At 45.8% G+C, this 18,685-nt stretch overlaps 1 protein-coding gene across 1 annotated transcript; it reads left to right on the top strand.

The window, feature by feature from the left end:
- The first annotated feature begins 640 nt into the window (after positions 1 to 640).
- On the top strand, positions 641 to 18,369 carry CLIC2 (chloride intracellular channel 2). The gene is made up of 6 exons (XM_083424282.1): positions 641 to 1,517; positions 9,097 to 9,206; positions 9,937 to 10,062; positions 14,183 to 14,289; positions 15,391 to 15,572; positions 16,765 to 18,369. The coding sequence occupies exons 1-6, from the start codon at positions 1,461 to 1,463 to the stop codon at positions 16,924 to 16,926; spliced, it is 744 nt and encodes a 247-aa protein (XP_083280408.1). The 5' UTR covers positions 641 to 1,460; the 3' UTR covers positions 16,927 to 18,369.
- Positions 18,370 to 18,685: the final 316 nt, after the last annotated feature.

Genomic DNA, 18,685 nt, shown 5'->3' with positions numbered 1-18,685 from the left:
GAGGTCAGCAAGGACAAAAAGGCAAGACACAGAGGAGCACCAATGGAGCTCTTTAAACAGAGCTGTGAAAGGCGGCTATTTACGGCAGAACACAACATACTGGACAAACATCAGCCGGTTTTGCCTCGTGGCTTGCTCCGAAGAAAGGCAGCATGGTTTTTCTCCAGTTTCTAGGCTTTGTTAAATTGTTTAGAGTGGAAAACTTCCTCCCTTCAAACTAAGGGGAAAGATTCGGTTGTGCTGAGTGATAGTTTTTTGTTTAGTTTTAGGGTTTGGTTTTCATTTTGTTTATTAAATGAAATAAAATATAAAGTGTAAACATATTGAGTTTGGTCATGGGATCTGCAATAAAATGTTGCAGTGTGGAATGATGCCAGGGTTCTTGCCAGTCAGTTATCTGATCTTCCAGAATATTCCTTTCTTCATTCCCATCCCTCCCATCCTGCACAGACACTCAGCCGCGGGGTGAGGGGCAGCATAAAATGTTGCTGAGGGCCACCCAAAAAAGGCCATGAGGGCCGCATGTGGGCCACACGTTGGAACACCCTGCTCTAGCAATAATGTGTGGGGTCGAAGGAAGGGGATGTGGGGCTGCAGGGGATGTGGAAGTTGCAGATGCTTTGGGGTTAGTGAGGTTCTGGATGTGAGGGAGTAATAGGTGTGTTTTACCAGGGTTTGTGTTGGTATGTGGGGTTGTATTTGTATGCATTGGAGTCTGTGGGGTTGCAGGTGTGTGTTGCAGTGTGATATATTGTGGGGGAATTTTGTCAAGGGGCTGTTTTTCCCAGTTCTTTGTGTGTCTGAGCATCGCCAGTGTGTGGGAAGGGTATTTCATGGTACCCATGACAGTTTATTAGATTTCTAAATGTGCCCCTGGGGCCCCCCAAAACGAGAGTATCTTAGTATACTGGAAGTGCTTGAGAGAAGGTATCACACGCACCCCAGAAAACCCCCCAAATCTAGGAGTGATATATTAAATAGCGACCTTTTAAACCACTACAGGAAAATCTCCAGCTTGCTTCCTGTAATAGAAACTCTGGTAGCTGTGGAGTTGCACTCAAAGAACAGAAGTTATTCTGGGATGTTTCTCAGAGAGTCAGGGCAACATCTGGCTTCCTTGATACACCAGAGGAGAAGGTGCTGTGTTGCTCTTTGATAGCCCAACATTGCTGACTCACGCCTGGAACCTGGTAGGCCTCTGTGGAAATCCCCCCCCACCCCATGGGGTCAGTCTGCACACCTCAAAGCTCCTGGCTTAAATAGCTTGGAGGAAGGAAGCAAAGTGACGGGGGTGAACTCATAGCCAAGTGACATACAGTCCTGGAGAGGGACTCATCTTCACGGCTGCCTGGAGAAAAACACCGTACTGTCAGAACTCCTACCTGCTTCCCTGTGAACATTTGTTGAGAAACAACCAGAGCGAAATAACCGTTCACCAGCAGTGTTTTGCGGGCAGAACAATGGCAAGTCGACTCCGCAGCCCCCTGAAGGAACCAGAGATCGAGCTCTTTGTCAAGGTAAGGGCTGGACTAATAGACTGGTGTTGTCAGGGTGAAGCTTTGCGGCAGAAGCCGGTCAGCAAAATATGTTTAGTAATGGGTCCTGCAACAAAAGACCTGGGGTATTTTTGCATCAGCCTCAGATCAGCTGCTGCTTTCCCCTCTTCCCAGAGTGAATAGGAAGGTCCCCAAATGCAGTTGGGCTGGCTCAGTTAAGCGAAGTAATCCTGTAAGATTTATAGGAGTCATTCAACTAAAATTTATTCGCAGAAGACCTGTTTGTTTGTTAAAGATTTTCTTGATTTACAAAAGTGTTTGCAATGTATCTCTCTTGTATTCCCCCCCCCCCATGTAACATTTTTACAAATCAGTTTCATTTGTTGAGACATTAGGAAGAAAAGGGGAAGGGGGGAGATGGGTGGGCGTGGGGTCGGGTGGCGATGTTTCTATTGTACTTACTGTATGTGGGGTTTTGTATCAGTGATGCTTGTGCAGGTTCTTTGCTGTTCACTTGTGTTCCTTTGGTGGTGGGAGAGGTTGGGGTTGGCCTAGGGTGTGGTTATTCATTTGTGGTTGGCTGTGGTGGTCTTTGTTTTCATGTGTGAGTGGGGTGGGTGGGTGTTTTGGATCAGGTTAGCCATGTTGATTTGGATGCTGTTGGTGGATTTTTGTCGTTGTCTTGTTGGGCTGTGTATGTGCTAAAGGGGAGCCGTACCGGGGTGAAGGTGTCTTCTTCTATTTGTCCCTGTGTCAGTTTCAGTTTATTGGTTAATTTTTCTAGTAAGGCTGTTTCCCATACTATTTGGTACCATTGGTCCATGCTTACTCCTGACAGGTCTCTCCAGTGTCTAGTTATGATGCTTCTGGCTGCTGAAATTAGGTGGGTTATGAGTTCTTTGTAGTGTAAGTGGGCATTATTGTCTTGGCAGATGTTTAGTAAGGCCAATTCTGGGGTGATTTCTAATACTTGCTTAGTTATTTTACTTACTTCTCGTATGGTTGTTGTCCAGAATTGTTGGATTTTGGGGCACTCCCACCACATGTGGAGGTATGTGCCTCGCAGAAGACCTGTTGAAGTTAATGGAGCAAATTTGGGCTCCATCTGTCCATTTAAAGTGGTTTCAACATTCACAGCTTCTCCCAAAGAATCCTGGGAACTGTAGTTTGTTAAAGGCACTGAGAGTGTTCGGAGACCTCTGTCCCCATCATGGAGCTACAATTCCTTGAGAGGTTTAACAATCATCCCTCTTCCAGGGAACTCTGAAAACTGTAGATCTGTGCGGGGAACAGTAGATCCCTTAACAACTCTCAGCAACTTAGTTGAGTACCACCCACTTAGTCCAAAGTTTAAGATTAGCTTAACTGTGCCACTGCATTAATGTGCTATATTCCTATGTGTTTGTGCACTTCTTTGTGCTTATAAATAGAAGTTTTGGTTGCATGCTTGGGTGTGACCAGTTCCCAGACCCAAAAGTTTGAACTTGCTTGGATTTCACAACACTGAAGATTTAGTGTACTGATGTGTACACAGTGTGCCCACGGGAGCCAGGGACTGAGTATACGCCATACATTAAAAGCCGTTTTGCCTCCTAAAGAATCCTGGGAACTGTAGTTTGTTCAGGGTGCTGGGTTGTAGCTCTGTAAGGGATAAACTACAGTTCCCAGGATTCTTTGGTGTCTGTGCTTTAAATGTATGTTGCATGTGCAGCAAGTCTCTGCCTCCAACAGAGATTCACGCCACAGATTCCATATTGTTTGCTTGGCTTTCGGTGTTTTCAGAAGCTTAGTTAGTTTGGGGACAAGTGCGGGGAGAGGCGGTGCTCCTCTCAGGAAGTTGTTGTGCCTGGCGTTCACCCTTAACTTATCAGCCCTGTCACAGAGATCTGTCCCATAGTAAATGTGAATGTTTTTACAGGATACAGATAAGAACTGTGCAGTGCCCAAAAAATGGCTGCAGTATTTATTTCGTTGTTGTTGTTGTTCTTTTAAAGCTATATCTTTCAGCCTCTCTTGCTAAGGCTTTGTGCAAACTGTACTTTTAAAGCACATTCGAAGCCCATTCTTCCCTCACATACTTCCGGGCACTGTTGTTTGTGAAGGGTTGTTGAGAATTATAACTGAAAGATTGATAGAAGAGTTCAGTGCAGTTGTTGCTGGACTATAACTCTCATCAGGCAATTCACTTTGCATTTAAACGCGAATCCATCAAATCTGAAACAACACGTGAACCTAAACGCAGCTATTCTTCAAAACCGGACCATGTTTACAATAATTTTTTCTTTAAAAATTTAAAAGTATTAGAGGAAAGTGTACATAAAATTAATATATTAGTGTAAATAACAAATAAAAATGCATTGTATTAGGGGAAATTGCTTGCAAAGATGTGTATTTAGTCAAAACTGCATATTAAAAAGTGTGTATTAGGAGAAATGCTGCCACATTATCACAATTTTTTTTTAATCGCAAATTTCTGCAAAATGTGGAGAACTAAATTTAAGTTTTGAAAAATGAGAAACAGAGAGAACTGAAATTGACATGTTTTACTGAAACTAAATAGGTCTTGGTATAGTCAGTGCTTGCAGAGGAGACTTCCTAGGAGCAAAAAGTGTGCTTGAGTTCCATGAAAGAAGGAAGATGGGATATTGAATAGGTAAACTCAGATTTTCAGCGTAGGGCTGCTCCTTATGCAGGGTCCGTGATCCGTCAAGCTCAGTATACAAGGGGTGTGCAATTTCTTTGCCCCTAAGAGCCAGTTGCAGGCAACATTGGTTGCTGGAGAGCAACCCATCAGTAAATTGATATAGTATTACTGGTCTACCTTGCAGGAGTGTTGTAAAGATTGCTGACAGCACCTCTGAAGCACTACATTTTCACTTATCTTAACAAATCATAATTAAGGTACCAAAGGTTGGGTTTCATGGTCTATTCTCTTAACAATGCCCTTGGTTGGTGGATCTCTGGGTTCTAGTAGAAAAACAAAGTACACCCCACAATACTAAAACCAGTCTAGACCTGACATAAGCGGTGTTCAATATCATATTTAATAAGTGTACATTTTGTGCACCTGTGAACGTAGTGGTTGAGCTGGGTGCTCCTGTACATGTAACATTCAAGTACTTTCACACAAACACTTGTCCACATGTAGGGACAACTTGTCCCTCTGTTCAGTGTAACGTGAGCCTATGTTGGGAAAGTGGGAAGTTGCCAGGTGACTGTTTCTTTTCTTTTTCTTCATTTTCTGAAAATACCGTATTTTTCGCTCCATTGGACGCACCGGACCATAGGAGGGGGAGAACAGGGGGAAAAAAAATTCTTGTTCTCCCCCTCTAAAACAAGGTGCGTTCAAGGTACATTCACCAGAGCTTGTGGGGCTGGCGGTTTCCCCCACCGCCAGCCTCAAAGATCCCTGAAGCCTTTGGAGCGCAGCGCCCCGCTGCCCTGCAGAGGCTTTGCGCACAGCCATCCCCAAGCTAGAACAGCGAGACGGAGCCCTCCGTCTCGCTGTTCTGGCTTGGGAACAGCCTTGCTAGCTTCTGCGGCACAGCGGGGTGAAGGCACCCCGCTGCCCTGGAGAGGCTGTGCGCGCAGCCATCCCCAGGCTACAGCGGCAAGACGGAGCCCTCCGTCTCGCTGTTCTGGCTTGGGAACAGCCTTGCTAGCTTCTGCAGAACAGCGGGGTGAAGGCACCCCGCTGCCCTGGAGAGGCTGTGCGCGCAGCCATCCCCAAGCTACAGCAGCAAGACGGAGCCCTCCGTCTCGCTGTTCTGGCTTGGGAACAGCCTTGCTAGCTTCTGCAGAACAGCGGAAGGGACCGTGCTGCCCTGGAGAGGCTTTGCGCGCAGCCATCCCCAAGCTAGAACAGCGAGACGGAGCGCTCCGCAGTGCTCCGTCTTCCTGTTCTGGCTTTGAGCTTAGCGGCACAGCCTGCATTCGCTCTATAGGACGCACACACATTTCCCCTTAATTTTTGGAGGGGAAAATGTGCGTCCTATAGAACGAAAAATACGGTAAGTTTCTATACCTTAGTGTTGTACGGGAGAGTGGTTTCAAACTAAAGCAGGCTAACATGATTGTGCGAAGTTATTTCCACATCAAATCTCAAGAGTTCAAAGAGGGTGTTGTTGTGGGGAAAACACAGATTTGATCTCTGGAAAAGATGAATAGGCTCCTTAGCTTCACTAATGAAAAGAAACAGAAATAAAAGGATGGGGATTATTGTTATGGAAAACTTTAGTGTATTATTTCCTCCACACCTTCCCTCTTGAGGTTTTCCCTGGCCAGTGTGCAGACACCCTTCCTGTTGGACTACAACACCAAAACACTGTCATTCTCCTTCCAGGTTTCCCAACCAAGAGTTCTGTGTATTTTCCTTTATCTCACTTCCCGAGGCCCTGACAGCCACAGGCCAAGAAGATAATGTTTTGCCACAATAGACTGGCAAAGAACACCAAGGGCTTTCAGTATTGCTTTCACCCCTGATACAGCTCCCACCTAAGGAAACGGAAGCAATGTACGGTTTAATTTGAAAGCAAGAGAAAGAAAATAAATAATGCCAGCTTCCAGCTAAGGGGCACCTCCCAGGGTTTGAGATGGGGTGGGCTTAGCCTGGTGATCTGTTCATGAGAGGTACTCAGTAGTGACTGCTGTCTGTTGCGCCTGGGGTGGGGGGCAAGGGGCATGGCAGCTGGTGGCAGGATAAGGGCAGATCCACACCATGCATTTAAAATACACCCAACACACGTCCAAAGCACATGGCTTCCCTCAAAGAATCCCAGAAACAGTTACGGGCACTGCCCCTCACAGAGCTGCAATTCCCAGCACCCTTAACAAACAACAGTTCCCAGGATGCTTTGGGAGAAGTCACATGTTTTAAATGTATGGTGTGGAGTCCTGCAAAGCTAAAGGCGTAATTTGCTGCTGCAACAAAACAGCTCCCAAAACCCATTTCAAAGTGGTATGAGATTTGGCGACTGGTAACTTGCTCAAGAATCGGAGTCTAGGCTACAGTTCTGTGCAAGTTTGCATTGGAGTAAGCCTCAGTGGAACTTTCATCTGAGTAGCTGCATAGGAATGAGTACCATGTCCCAGCAATGACTCTGTTTCTCAGGTAGCTGGAGAAAGAGAGCTAGGCTGCTATACTTTAGTTGTGTAGAGGAGTGCATTTCAGTAGCTGCAGCTTGCATAACAAGCTACAGCGTCCAAGAGTTCATTCTTCCATACATCCATTAAAATTGCAGGAGCCACCTGTCCTATTTGCATCTGGAACCCGTCTTTCTCTCCCTCACACACTCAATTCCTGCCTTCATCTGTTCCCTCGCTCCAACATAGTAATATTATGCATGCTTACATGGACGTGGATGCCACTGTAGGTTAAACCATAGAGTCTAGGGCTTGTCGATCAGAAGGTCGGTGGTTCGAATCACCGCAACAGGGTGAGCTCCCGTTACTCGGTCCCTGCTCCTGCCAACCTAGCAGTTCGAAAACACCTCAAAGTACAAGTAGATAAATAGGTACCGCTCTGGCGGGAAGGTAAACGGTGTTTCCGTGCACTGCTCTGGTTTGCCAGAAGGGGCTTAGTCATGCTGGCCACATGACCCAGAAGCTGTACGCCAGCTCCCTCGGCCAGTAAAGAAAGATGAGCGCCGCAACCCCAGAATCGGCCACGACTGGACCTAACGGTCAGGGGTCCCTTTACTTTTACCTTTACATGGAAATAAGACCCACAGAACTGGACTGACATCTGAGTAGATGCCCATACATGTACATATTATGTGAAAATTTAATTCTAGTTGAGGGTGCATTCATCTTGATTTGTTTGCAGGAGCATTAGATAGTGGTTGCATATACAACATACATACATGTAAAGTACTTTTAAAGCACATGACTCTCCCCACCCCACCCCCCCGAATCCTGGGAACTGCAGCTTACTCCTCACAGAGCTATAGTTGACAGAACACTTAGCAGACTATAGCTGCCAGGATTTTTTTGAGGAAGGTCAGGTGTTTTAAATGTACAGTGGTACCTCTGGTTATGTACTTAATTCATTCCGGAGGTCCATTCTTAACCTGAAACTGTTCTTAACCTGAAGCACCACTTTAGCTAATGGGGTCTCCTGCTGCTGCCGTGCCGCCACCCCACAATTTCTGTTTTCATCCTGAAGCAAAGTTCTTAACCCAAGGTACTATTTCTGGCTTAGCGGAGTCTGTAACCTGAAGCATATGTAACCTGAGGTACCACTCTACTTTAAATGTATTTTATTTATTAAATTTCTATACTGCCCTTCATCTGAGGATCACTGGGCAGCTTACAATATACATACCATAATAACAAACAGGTTAGATGATGTTGCATCAAAACAAGTGTTATCCCACACTTTCCAATGCATTTTCTCCATCACTTTCCTTATTGCAAAAAGTCCAATGTTGCAGGGAAGTGTGTTTGTTGCAGAAGATCTCTCCATCAGCTGTAACTATGCAACCTGTATTTGCTGGTATGTGAATGAATCCCACCCAGAAATACTGACATTGCACCCTTAATCACTGCCTCAGGTTTCCTCTGGAGCTAATGTAGTGGTAAAAAACTACTGACATTTAAATATCACCTCTCCTGTGTCCAGCACCTCTCTCATCCCTTTCTCCAAAATACTGGGATACCGACACTGACCTTCTTTATGGCATTACTATGATGGATGTAAAGTGAGAGGAGGTGAACTCTCCATCCCTGGGGCTATTTGAGCAAAGAGAAAGCAGTCACCTTCCAGGGATGCTGTAGTTGTATCTTGTACTTCAAATCCTGCATTAAATGGGGTGTGTAGATTTGATTACCTCTAAGCAGTGCTATTTTTCTGGAAAAAGAGATGCCAGAACTCACCATAAACGCCTCCCTTGTTCTCTTATACAGTGGTGCCCCGCAAGACGAATGCCTCGCAAGACGGAAAACCCGCTAGACGAAAGGGTTTTCCGTTTTTCAATGCGCTCCGCAGGACGAATTTCTCTATGGGCTTGCTTCGCAAGACGAAAATGTCTTGCGATTCTTGCAATTTTTCCCTGCTCCCCGCTCCCCACCCCCTTTTTCTAAGGCACTAAGCTGCTAATAGCCTTTTAGCAGCTAATCTGCTAATCCCTTAAGCCTTTAATAGCCACTAAACCGCTAATAGCGCTAATCCGCTAATAGAGTTGCTTCGCAAGACGAAAAAACCGCTAGACGAAGAGACTCACGGAACGGATTCTTCCTTTCGTCTTGCGAGGCACCACTGTAATGGCAATGGTGCCCACTTAAGAGGTGCCGGAACTGAGTTCCAGCAAGTTCCAGCTGGGGGGGACCCTGCCTCTAAGGCCCCATTCAGCTCTAAAATTTTAAGTTCTGTGAACGCCCAACACTAAATAAATAAAGCATTTTTAACCACCATTTTCCACAAAGCAGCTGCCAGCATGATCTGAGACTTCTCTGTTGCATGTGCACCATATAATGCAGAAAATTAGCTGTTTAGAACTGCCAGAATCTTTCCTTGTCGGTTTGTGTGTGTGTGTGTGTGTTGTGAAGCTCCTCTCATAGAGGGATGGCCATTGAGTGCTTCCCATTCTGCCTCTAACTGCAGGCTGGCTTAGATGGAGAGAACATTGGGAACTGCCCCTTCTGCCAAAGCCTCTTCATGGTCTTGTGGCTCAAAGGAGTCCGGTTCAACGTGACAACAGTTGATATGACCAGGTAAGAGGACCTCTGCATCCTTCATGCTTCACAAAAGATTAGAGAAATTCCAAGACCTGCAGTTTGGCAGCATCTTTATTAGGAACATTATATATATATATATATATATATATATATATATATATAATCACATAATAGTGAACAAGCCTCTGAGTTCTCGAGAATTGTTAATCAGGCAGAACTGGTTAAACAAAGCAGAGAGGTGGGTGGCTGGGGGAAGAAAGGAAAAAACAAAATTTTTGTATTGTAGCCGTAAGGTCTGCATCTTTCTAGATGAAACTTCTTTTAAAGTCTGTGCATCTATCTACACACACACACACACACACACACACACTGTCTGTCATAGAGGCAAACACCTATTCCAGTCAGGCAAAAACACTCAAGGATGATGCAAAGCTGTTTTGGTGGGGTGTCAACCTGGGAAGTGGGTGTGGCCTGGGGATAATCCCAAAGGCCAGATAGAATGGCCTGGAGGGGTGCATTTGGCCCTCAGGCCTGAGGTTCCCTGCAATCCACAGTTAATTTTGGGGATGCAGGGCCATTGTTGCAGTGATAGCCATGTGAAGATAGATGCACAGTCTTTAAAAGAAACTTAGAGGAGTGGCTGCTAGCCATTATATCTAAATGGAGCCTCCATTTAGGCACCAATATAGGCAGAATACCTCCAATATAGGCAGAAGGAGACTCTTTTCCTTTTCCTTTCCTTCTTCTGTTGACCCCCATTGTTTAGGAAACCTGAAGAGCTAAAGGACCTGGCCCCTGGGACCAAGCCTCCGTTCTTGGTGTTCAACAAGGAGCTGAAAACAGACTTCCTGAAGATTGAAGACTTTCTGGAGCAGACTCTTCCACCACCCAAGTACCTCAATATTTAACATCTTAGGCTCCTTTCATTTCCTCCTAGCTACATATCCCTCTGAAAACGTTAGCCCCTTTGCCCTGATTTCAGATGTTATTTCGGTTGTGCAGAAAAAGCACTTGATGCATGTACAGAGGCACTCTCTTCTTCATGTGCAATGCCAGGTGCTGAGGCAGAATCCTGTTGCATTTTCCATGCACAATGTAGAGAAACTGCCTTCCTCTAATCGATCACTTGTAAAAGCTGCATCCTGTCAATTCAAACCAAGCAGGGCAATTCAAGCTGTAGTCTTATCCATTGGGTTATTTTATCTGTTTGACTGTCCCTTTCACTCTGACCGAATGTGCAATGCTCCCTAAATGTGCACTCTGACCGAATGTGCAATGCTCCCTAAATGAACCAGGAGGATAGGTTTTGCAACCACCACCTTTGGCAGGGCTTCAAGTGTCTTTAACAGCTGTGAAGCACATAGAAAGGCATTGAATAAAGTATTCCCTATCATGGTGCTGTCGCTGAGGGAGAAAGCTGCATCTGTTGAGGTTTTACCTGTGCTGCCATGGTTAAAGGGACAGGAGCCTTATTACCTTTAGATGAGGGGCTGTGGGATGCTGGCAGTGAGGAACAGATAAAAAAAGGCTGGTCACAGCTGCACCATGCATTTAAAACACTATTCTCCCACTTTAATAGATGTGGGGAATCCTGGGAACTGTACTGTGTTACGGGTGCTGTTAATAAGCTACAGTTTGCATGGATGGTAAAGTGGTATAACAGTGCTTTCAGTGTATGGTGTGGATGTGACTAGAATCAGGAACTTGCATCAATCAGACCTTGGAAATAAACACGGCTTGTGCTGCATGCTCTACCCTTTTTATAAACAGTAGAGGTATAAATAGATTTATTTATAACACACCATATAAAAGCACTCCTTCGTCCAAAGAATATCTCAACATTCTATTGTTGGGGAAAGGAGAATAAGGCACTATTATATCAGGCTCCTCCCATGTACCGTAGGAAGCCCATGGCAGCCCTTACAGCATCTATTTTCTTTAGGCCACTGGGAAATGGTTGTGCCATCATAAACATTTGTGTTTCGAGAAAGATATAAGGGTGCGGAAGCAACCACACAGGCAGGCCTTGCTAGCCCAACACGTAATGTCAGTCTACTTGGAATTTTTTTATTTAGGAAATCCAGCTCCCCAGGTGAAACCAAAAATTCATTTCTGAGTGCTTCCAAACACCCTGTTTATGGAGCATTCACCCCAATATGTATGCACAGAGATTAGCCAATGTTGGCTACTTAATGAGCATCCACCTTGCTTTGTTTGTAGGGAGGTCAGATGATGTTGCATCAGAGTAAGTGTTGTCCTACACTTTCCAGTGCATTTCCCCATTCCTTTCCTTACTGCAGAAAGTCTGATCTTTTAGAGAACTGTTTTTTGTGTGAAAGGTCTCCCAGTTACACAGCTTGATTTTGCTGGTATGTGGTTGAATCCCACTAAAAATTAGCAACGGTCTGGAAGTGCCCCCCCCCCTTTTCCTGTTGTTTTTGTTTCTGGTTTTTGCCTCCACCGTGGCAAGGAATTTTTGACTCAAGACAGGGCCTGCCCTACCACAAGGCACAATGAGGCTACTGCCTCAAGCAGCAGACACTGGTGAGCAGTGGCAGCTGCTCTCTGTTTGTTCCCTCCAAATCCACTGGCCATTCTCGTCTGATGAGGGGGCAGACGGGTGCATGCTTCTTAGCCTGTTATGCCCCCCCCCCTCCACAAGCTGATTTGATGCCTTCAGGTGTACTGAGAGGATTCTGGCCTGTCATCAGGACTGAAGTAATAAGAATCAATTGCCAGTCTAGTTAGATTCTCTACAAGGAATGCAGAGGGGGCATCATTTTGTCCTTTGCCTTTGGACTAGTGAGTTCCACCATCCTTGATCCTTGGCCATGCTGGCTGGGGCTGATGGGAGTTGGAGTGCACAGGTTTCCCATCCCAAAAATTCCCAACCCCTGTACAGAAGGCGACAGCATCAGAATCCAGAGCGACACAATTTTAGCTCCGCTAGGATGCTCACCAACGTGATAGCTGTGTCTTTCAGAATGTGAAATGAACATATGCAACTAAGCAACGACCTCTTGCAGGGGGTGGAGTGGCCGTGATTTTGGCCTCCCGTTGAGAGACAGGGACTGCTTGTAAAACCCATCTGTTTCCCCACCAGGATCGGGGAGGAAGTGGATTGGCTGGAGAGATTAAAAAACAATAAAGGGAAGTTCTCTATCACTGCAGGGAAGAGGAGGGGGGCGTTGAGGAGGAGATAGAAGGACACAGAGAGCCCAAAGAAAGTGGAAGAGGCACAAAGAAGGTTGCAGATGGGAAGACTACATGCATGCCCCAGTATTCAGTTGTAGGGATGCAATGGCAGGGATGTTCAAGAATTTATTTCCACCCCCACTCCCTTATGGGGTCTCTTTGCTCTTTAAAGGACTATACATCCATAGCCAAGCCAAGGGAAACAAGAGAGCTAAGGATAGGAGCATAGCCAAGATGCAGTCATAGTTGGCACGTGCTCTCTCAATTCTCTGGCCACAGCTGCAGTAAACAGGAGGCACTTTAAAGGACTAATGCTCTGCAAAGGGTCTCCCTTGCAATCAGTCGCAAGCGCAAGAGAAACGCAGATGCTTTGCTGGCCAGGGCTGATGGGAGCCGGAGTCCAATGACACCCAGAGGGCCACAAGTACTGTATCCCAGCTCTAACCACTAGGCTGCAATGGTTCTTAACTTCTTGGGGAGAAAGAAAGTGTATGCCATTCTGAATCTAGTCTTTCAGGTGTCACACGAGAGTATAGATTATGCCCAGAGAACTATGCTGTTTTCATGTTCCACATTCCTTTGTTGTAAAAAAAAGAAGAAAGCCCAAAAGACACTTTGGTGTCAAAATTTCAGCTTAAGACACTAAGGCATACCATATATTTAAAGCATGTTTAAACCACGTGATACTCCCTAAAGGATCCTGGGCACTGTTGTTTATTAAGGGTGCTGGGAATTATAACTCAGTGAGGGACAAACTGCCGTCTCCAGGATTCTTTGGGGGAAACGATGTGCTTTAAATATATGGCGTGTCCACAGCCTAAAAGGTCAGTGCCAAGGGCTCGAAGGAAATGCAAAGTATTACAGCAGTGCCCTCTGCTGGTTGTAAGTTGCATTGCTGGTACCTACAAGCTTTTCTCTTCCCACAAACCAGCACCAGCAGGGCTTTAAAGCTGTGCAGAGGCTGAATGCTCAGCAAATTGCCAGCCCTGCCTGATCAAGTTTTGTTGCCTACTAGCAAAGCTAGTAGTAGAGGAGGAGGAGGAGGAGGAGGAGGAGGAGGTGGAAGAGGAGCATCCTTTTCAGTAGTGATGCAAATTGGGCCCAATGGGTCCCTTGCGGGTTTCCTATGACCACTGCAAAAACAGGATGCAGAACTAGATGGCCCACTGGCCGGCCTGGTGCAGCAGCAGGGCTTTTTCTTATGTCATTTTGACAACACAAGCCAGCACACAGTGGCAAAAGCAATGGGGAGGCGGATGCCCAGACAGCGGTGGCTGAAGGCATCTTGTCCAGGACTTACCCTCCCTGCAAAACTGAAGACAACACTTCCACTTAGATACAGGATTTCTCTGTACCATCTCAACAGTTGACATGAAGCTTCAGGGTTTAGCGTGCCTCTTAGAGTCTTCAGAATGAGGTGTAAAATCTTAGTGGGGAGAAGCCAGAATCAGGGGGGCAGGTTGTTTTCTGCTTAGCTTGAGAGATAACACTGTTTACTCAGCTACCATGTATTTTCTATAACCTGCCAGGTTCCACCTCCTTTTTCTGCTGGGTACCACTAGCCTCTACCCCTACTCTACCAGACTCTGCCCCTTTTTACCCTACTGAGGTTTCAGAGACCTTGTGTTGTGCTCAGTTGTATGCCATGTCTCTAGAATACCTTGTTATGTTGTCCAGAATTGTGTCTCTTGTTCTTTCAAGCTCTTATGAGATGGGGTTCGAGACAATAAGATAAGCAAGTGGCTGGTTCAATGGAAGCATGAGAGTTCTGAGTTATTTTCCTGCACATCTAAATTAACTCTGTACTTCTAATTAAGATACCCCCGGCTCACCCCACAAAACCAGGATTCTATGGCTGTTGGCAGGAACATTTTTGCCAAGTTCTCTGCGTACATCAAGAACCCCCACAAGGAAGCAAACAAAAGTAAGATTATTAAATTTATTTCCTTTGGGAAATATCTAGAATGAAATAAGCAAGGACAATACATAGGAGTGATGCTAATTGTATTATCATATTCATAAGAGGGGACTCGATAATCTGGGAGTCATGGCATTTATTTTAGGGGGGCAGGCTTCATGTTAGCGGGGACAGAACCGAGTTATCTGTGATGCAATTGGTCAGTTAGCTAAGTATTTAAATTTATTTAATTGAATTTCTCCTTCCCAAAACGATACACGAACTAAAATACCGCTGTCCTTTGCCATGTGCACTTATCCAAATTTTGTGATGCCAACCAAACAATGTTTACAAAAATGCACATATTAGGGCATTAAAAACAAATATATTAGTGAGAATCATATTCAAAAGTGCATTACAGAAGTCTGTACATGAGTGAACACTGTGGGCAAAAAAATGTGTTTACAAGAATAAATTTGCACTAAAATCCAGATTAATTTTTAATTGGTTCTAATTTTTAATTGGTTTTAATCACCAAATTGCCTGCACCACCTGCCCTGCCACCTCCACTGATGGCAGAGAAGTGGCACTAGCATCAGCACTGATTTGGGGTGAGATCTCAGTGAGATCTTATCTGATTTTGGCAATATCTTGCCTGAAATTGGCAAGGTGTCAGCCAACATCAGTGCTGAGGCAGGCACCACTTCTCTGCCACTGATGGAAGCAATAAAAGGGTTGCCACCTGGAGGGCTTCCACCACCTGCGGTGGGAGCCACACCCCATCTAATGGCTGGACCAGCCCTGATGGTTAAGCAAAACTGGAAGCAGCAAGCATCCCCATTCTCCTCCTGGCTGTGCCAGGGGTGGGCAGAAGGAAAGGTGTTTGTGCAAGCCCAAGGCTTTCCTAGGCTTGTTCATGCCATGCTGATCTATGGTATAGCTTGGCAGCCAAATGTAGCCATTATCTTGCCCATATGCAAAGCCCTTAAAATATAACAGTGTTGACATATTTCAGGGCAGTCCATCAATCAATAGATAAAATTGGTTAGAAAGCAAAAGCGAAATGATGGACTAAAACTGTTTAAATTGGACAAACACTTAAATTCATGGCTGGTTCTTATGATTCAGATATGGAAAAGGCTTTGTTGAGAGAATTCAAGCGCCTGGATGATTATTTAAGCACTCCACTCCCAGAGGAAATTGACCAAGATTGTGCAGAAGATGTGCTGGTCTCCAAGAGAAAGTTCCTAGATGGGAATTGGATGACATTAGCTGATTGCAACCTGCTTCCCAAACTGCACATAATCAAGGTGAGTACATTTCCCAGTATACTAAGCTGATGATGTCTGTTCCAGAGATTAAGGCTCAGTTCTCCAAGCGGCTGCTTATGGGTAGGGATGCAAGAAGGCATTTCCCGATCTGCCCCATGTTTATTATTATTGTATTTTATTTTAGTTATTAAATTTATATACCACCTTTTCCTCCAAGGAGCTCAGGGTGGTGTACTTGGTTCACCAATCTGCATTGCATCCTCACAACAACTCCACGAGGTCAGTGGGCTAGACAGTGACTGGCCCAAGGTCACCCAGTGAGCTTCACGGCTAAGTGGAGATTCAAACCCTGGTCTCCCAGGTCAGAGTTCAACACTCTTATACACCACATCTGTCACTTACAGCACTGTTTCTGTTCCACTGCAGCTTGTTTTCCATCCAAGATGTTGCTTGATTGCAGCCTTGACTTGAGATGGGCTAAATATTTGTCACTAGACCACAGGATCAGAATTTCCCAAATGCTGCCATACAACAAACAAGGGCTGGGAAGGGCCTTAGCTCATTGGCAGAGCATCTGCTTTCCATGCAGAATGTCCCAGGTTCAGTCCCGAGCATCTCCAGGAAGGACTAGGAATGTCCTCCCTCTGAATCCCTGGGGTGCCACTGCTAGTTAGTGCAGGCAGTATTGAACTAGATAAACCAATGGTCTGACTCAGTTTAAAGCATCTTCCTGTGTTCCTCTATGTAAGCTAAAGCACAGAGAGACTGTTGTCAACTTCTGTCAAGGTCATGCTCTCTACCTTAACTACATCTGGCATCGACATGCAGCTGACCAGGCCCACACACTCCATCAGGGCCCACCAGTGCTGATGGCTGCCACGAGCCCCTCTCTGCAGTGGGTTCTGGGAGACTGCCATTTAAAATTTCCCATGATGCCTTGGAGCGCCCAGTGTTCTGCACTCTGGGCTACTGTAGGCAATTTAAAATGGCTGCCTCTTGGAACCAACCAGGGGCAGACAGCTGCACATTTCCCACTGGAATTCTACCACCAAGGAAGCTTGCTAAGGTGGGGTGCTGGATAATCCTGCCCAGAGATTATGCCAAACCTGGCACCAGCTTTAATCACCAATTAATTGCCCCAACTTTTCTCTCTCCTGAGCAACATTTTGTGCTTATGAGGAAATCAGTCTCCAATTATTATTATTTCTCTACATCCATCCCTTCCCCTCAGATCGCTGCAAAAAAGTACCGCAACTTTGAGATCCCCTTGGAGATGACAGCAGTTTGGCGCTATCTCCACAACGCCTACGCCCGCGATGAGTTCAGTCACACCTGCCCGGCTGATGAGGAGATTGAACGCACCTATGCCACTGTGGCCAAGAAGATGAGCTAAGAGCCATATTCCATTCACATTGGCTCCTGGCATTTCCAACTCTCCTTCTCGAGAGGCTCTCGTCAGCGAGTTCTTTTCATCATGCTGGCTTCAAGAGACACCCCTCACATTTGTTCTGGACACTCCACCACACTAGACCTAAAGGAGTTCTTCAAACTTTTTTAGGGAAAAAGAAGTCTCTTCATTCTGTCTGTTCTGTCACATCTGAGTGCCTTCTTCCCATGATGAGATGCCCAGAAGTGCTATACATTCCACTTTGTGGTGGCAGAAGTAGCTAACAACCCATGACCTTTGGACATGGTTGGTATGTGGCAGTGGGGGGCTGGTGGCCGTTGAGACTAGTATGGCAGGTAGCTGGGAGGCCAACAGTAGGTGGAGCCAGAGCTGATGGGTGGGGGCTGGGAAACATACACCTGTAAAGTGCCTGCTTGGGGCCGGTGAAGGCAATCATCACTAAATGCTGCCATTTTCTAACCACCACACTCCAGGTTCCCCTTTGGCTCCATCTCAGCTGACAAGATTGTGCCCTATCTGTGCTGGTTGCCCGCCCCAGTTAATAGCTAATGATACTGTATGAGGGTAGTAGCAATGTTTGCAATGTAATCAAATATACAGGTATGTACCATGCACTGGGGAAAACAATTAAATATATCTGTGGCGCATTGGATCAGTGCGTCTGGCTGTTAACCAGAAGGTTGATGGTTTGAGGCCACCCAGGGACAGCTGTGGTCAGGATCCCTACATTGCAGAGGAATGGACTACATGATCCTTCCAACTCTACAGTTCTATGATTCTAAAGGATAAATTTCAGAGGAATAGCTAGGTTTGTTGTAGCAAAACAAAAAAACAAATACACAGACATGTCCTTATGGCACATTAAAGATTTAAGGCATGTATTGTTGCCTAATAAATGCACCTTGGCCAGAGCCCACTTCATCACACATAGGAACATAGGAGGTTCTGAAAGTTGGGCCATTGAGCCATCTTGCTCAGCATTGTCTGGGAGTGGGTTGGGTCTTAGGTTTCAGGCAGGAGACATTCCTAACCCTCTCTCTTCCCATGAATGACTCTGGGCAATCCTTTTGAAAGTATTGGTACTAATGCAAGTGGGAGGCAGGCTGCCATTTACTCTGCTTTGGCCAGGAAGCTAGAGTTGGGCTGCCCGTCAAAGGAGGTAATATTAAGCTAAATAGGTAACTAGTCCGGTCTGGTCTGTGTCAGCTGACCATGGTCCCTTATGCCACAATAGTGTGTATTAGTGTTTCAGGTGCCACAAAGGCACTTGCTGGTGTGCTTGTCTCTCAAGGAATCTCTTAGCCTTCTTCCATTGCACTAGAACAAGGAAACTTTCCATTTAAAAAAATAGATGTGCCAGTTGACTGTCTATTAAAAAAAACATTTATTTTATATACAACTTTATAATAAACTTTATTTTATATACAACTTCCACAACTTGGCCTGGATATGTGTATGGAAAATCATTGCTGGAGACTGCTTGAGTATGATTGCTGCATGTCCCATGATGGAGGCAGGGCTGTCTTTAGCATATGCAGCGCCAGGGTGCAAAGATCCACCCAGCGCCACCATCTTGCTGCTGCCGCCACCACCGCCTCCCGAGTAGTAATAAATGCTACTTTCACGAAGGGAAGACAGGGGGTATGTGGCTGAGGAAGGGAGGTGCTGCCTTCACGCAGGGGAGACAGGTGTGTGGCTGAGGAAGGGGGACCCCTACATTCAGGCAGGGGAGACTGGGGTTGTG

The sequence above is a fragment of the Podarcis tiliguerta genome, assembly GCF_965153285.1.
Source record: "Podarcis tiliguerta genome assembly, chromosome: Z".
Classification (NCBI taxonomy): Eukaryota; Metazoa; Chordata; class Lepidosauria; order Squamata; family Lacertidae; genus Podarcis; species Podarcis tiliguerta.
This window is presented reverse-complemented; position numbering and strand designations above follow the sequence as displayed.

Excerpts from the sequence above, each read along its gene's own strand:
- CLIC2 (XM_083424282.1), top strand. The coding sequence starts at position 1,461 with ATGGCAAGTCGACTCCGCAGCCCCCTGAAGGAACCAGAGATCGAGCTC. Across the intron at positions 1,518-9,096 it reads AGATCGAGCTCTTTGTCAAG|GCTGGCTTAGATGGAGAGAA; the intron begins GTAAGGGCTGGA and ends CTCTAACTGCAG. Across the intron at positions 14,290-15,390 it reads CCACAAGGAAGCAAACAAAA|ATATGGAAAAGGCTTTGTTG; the intron begins GTAAGATTATTA and ends CTTATGATTCAG.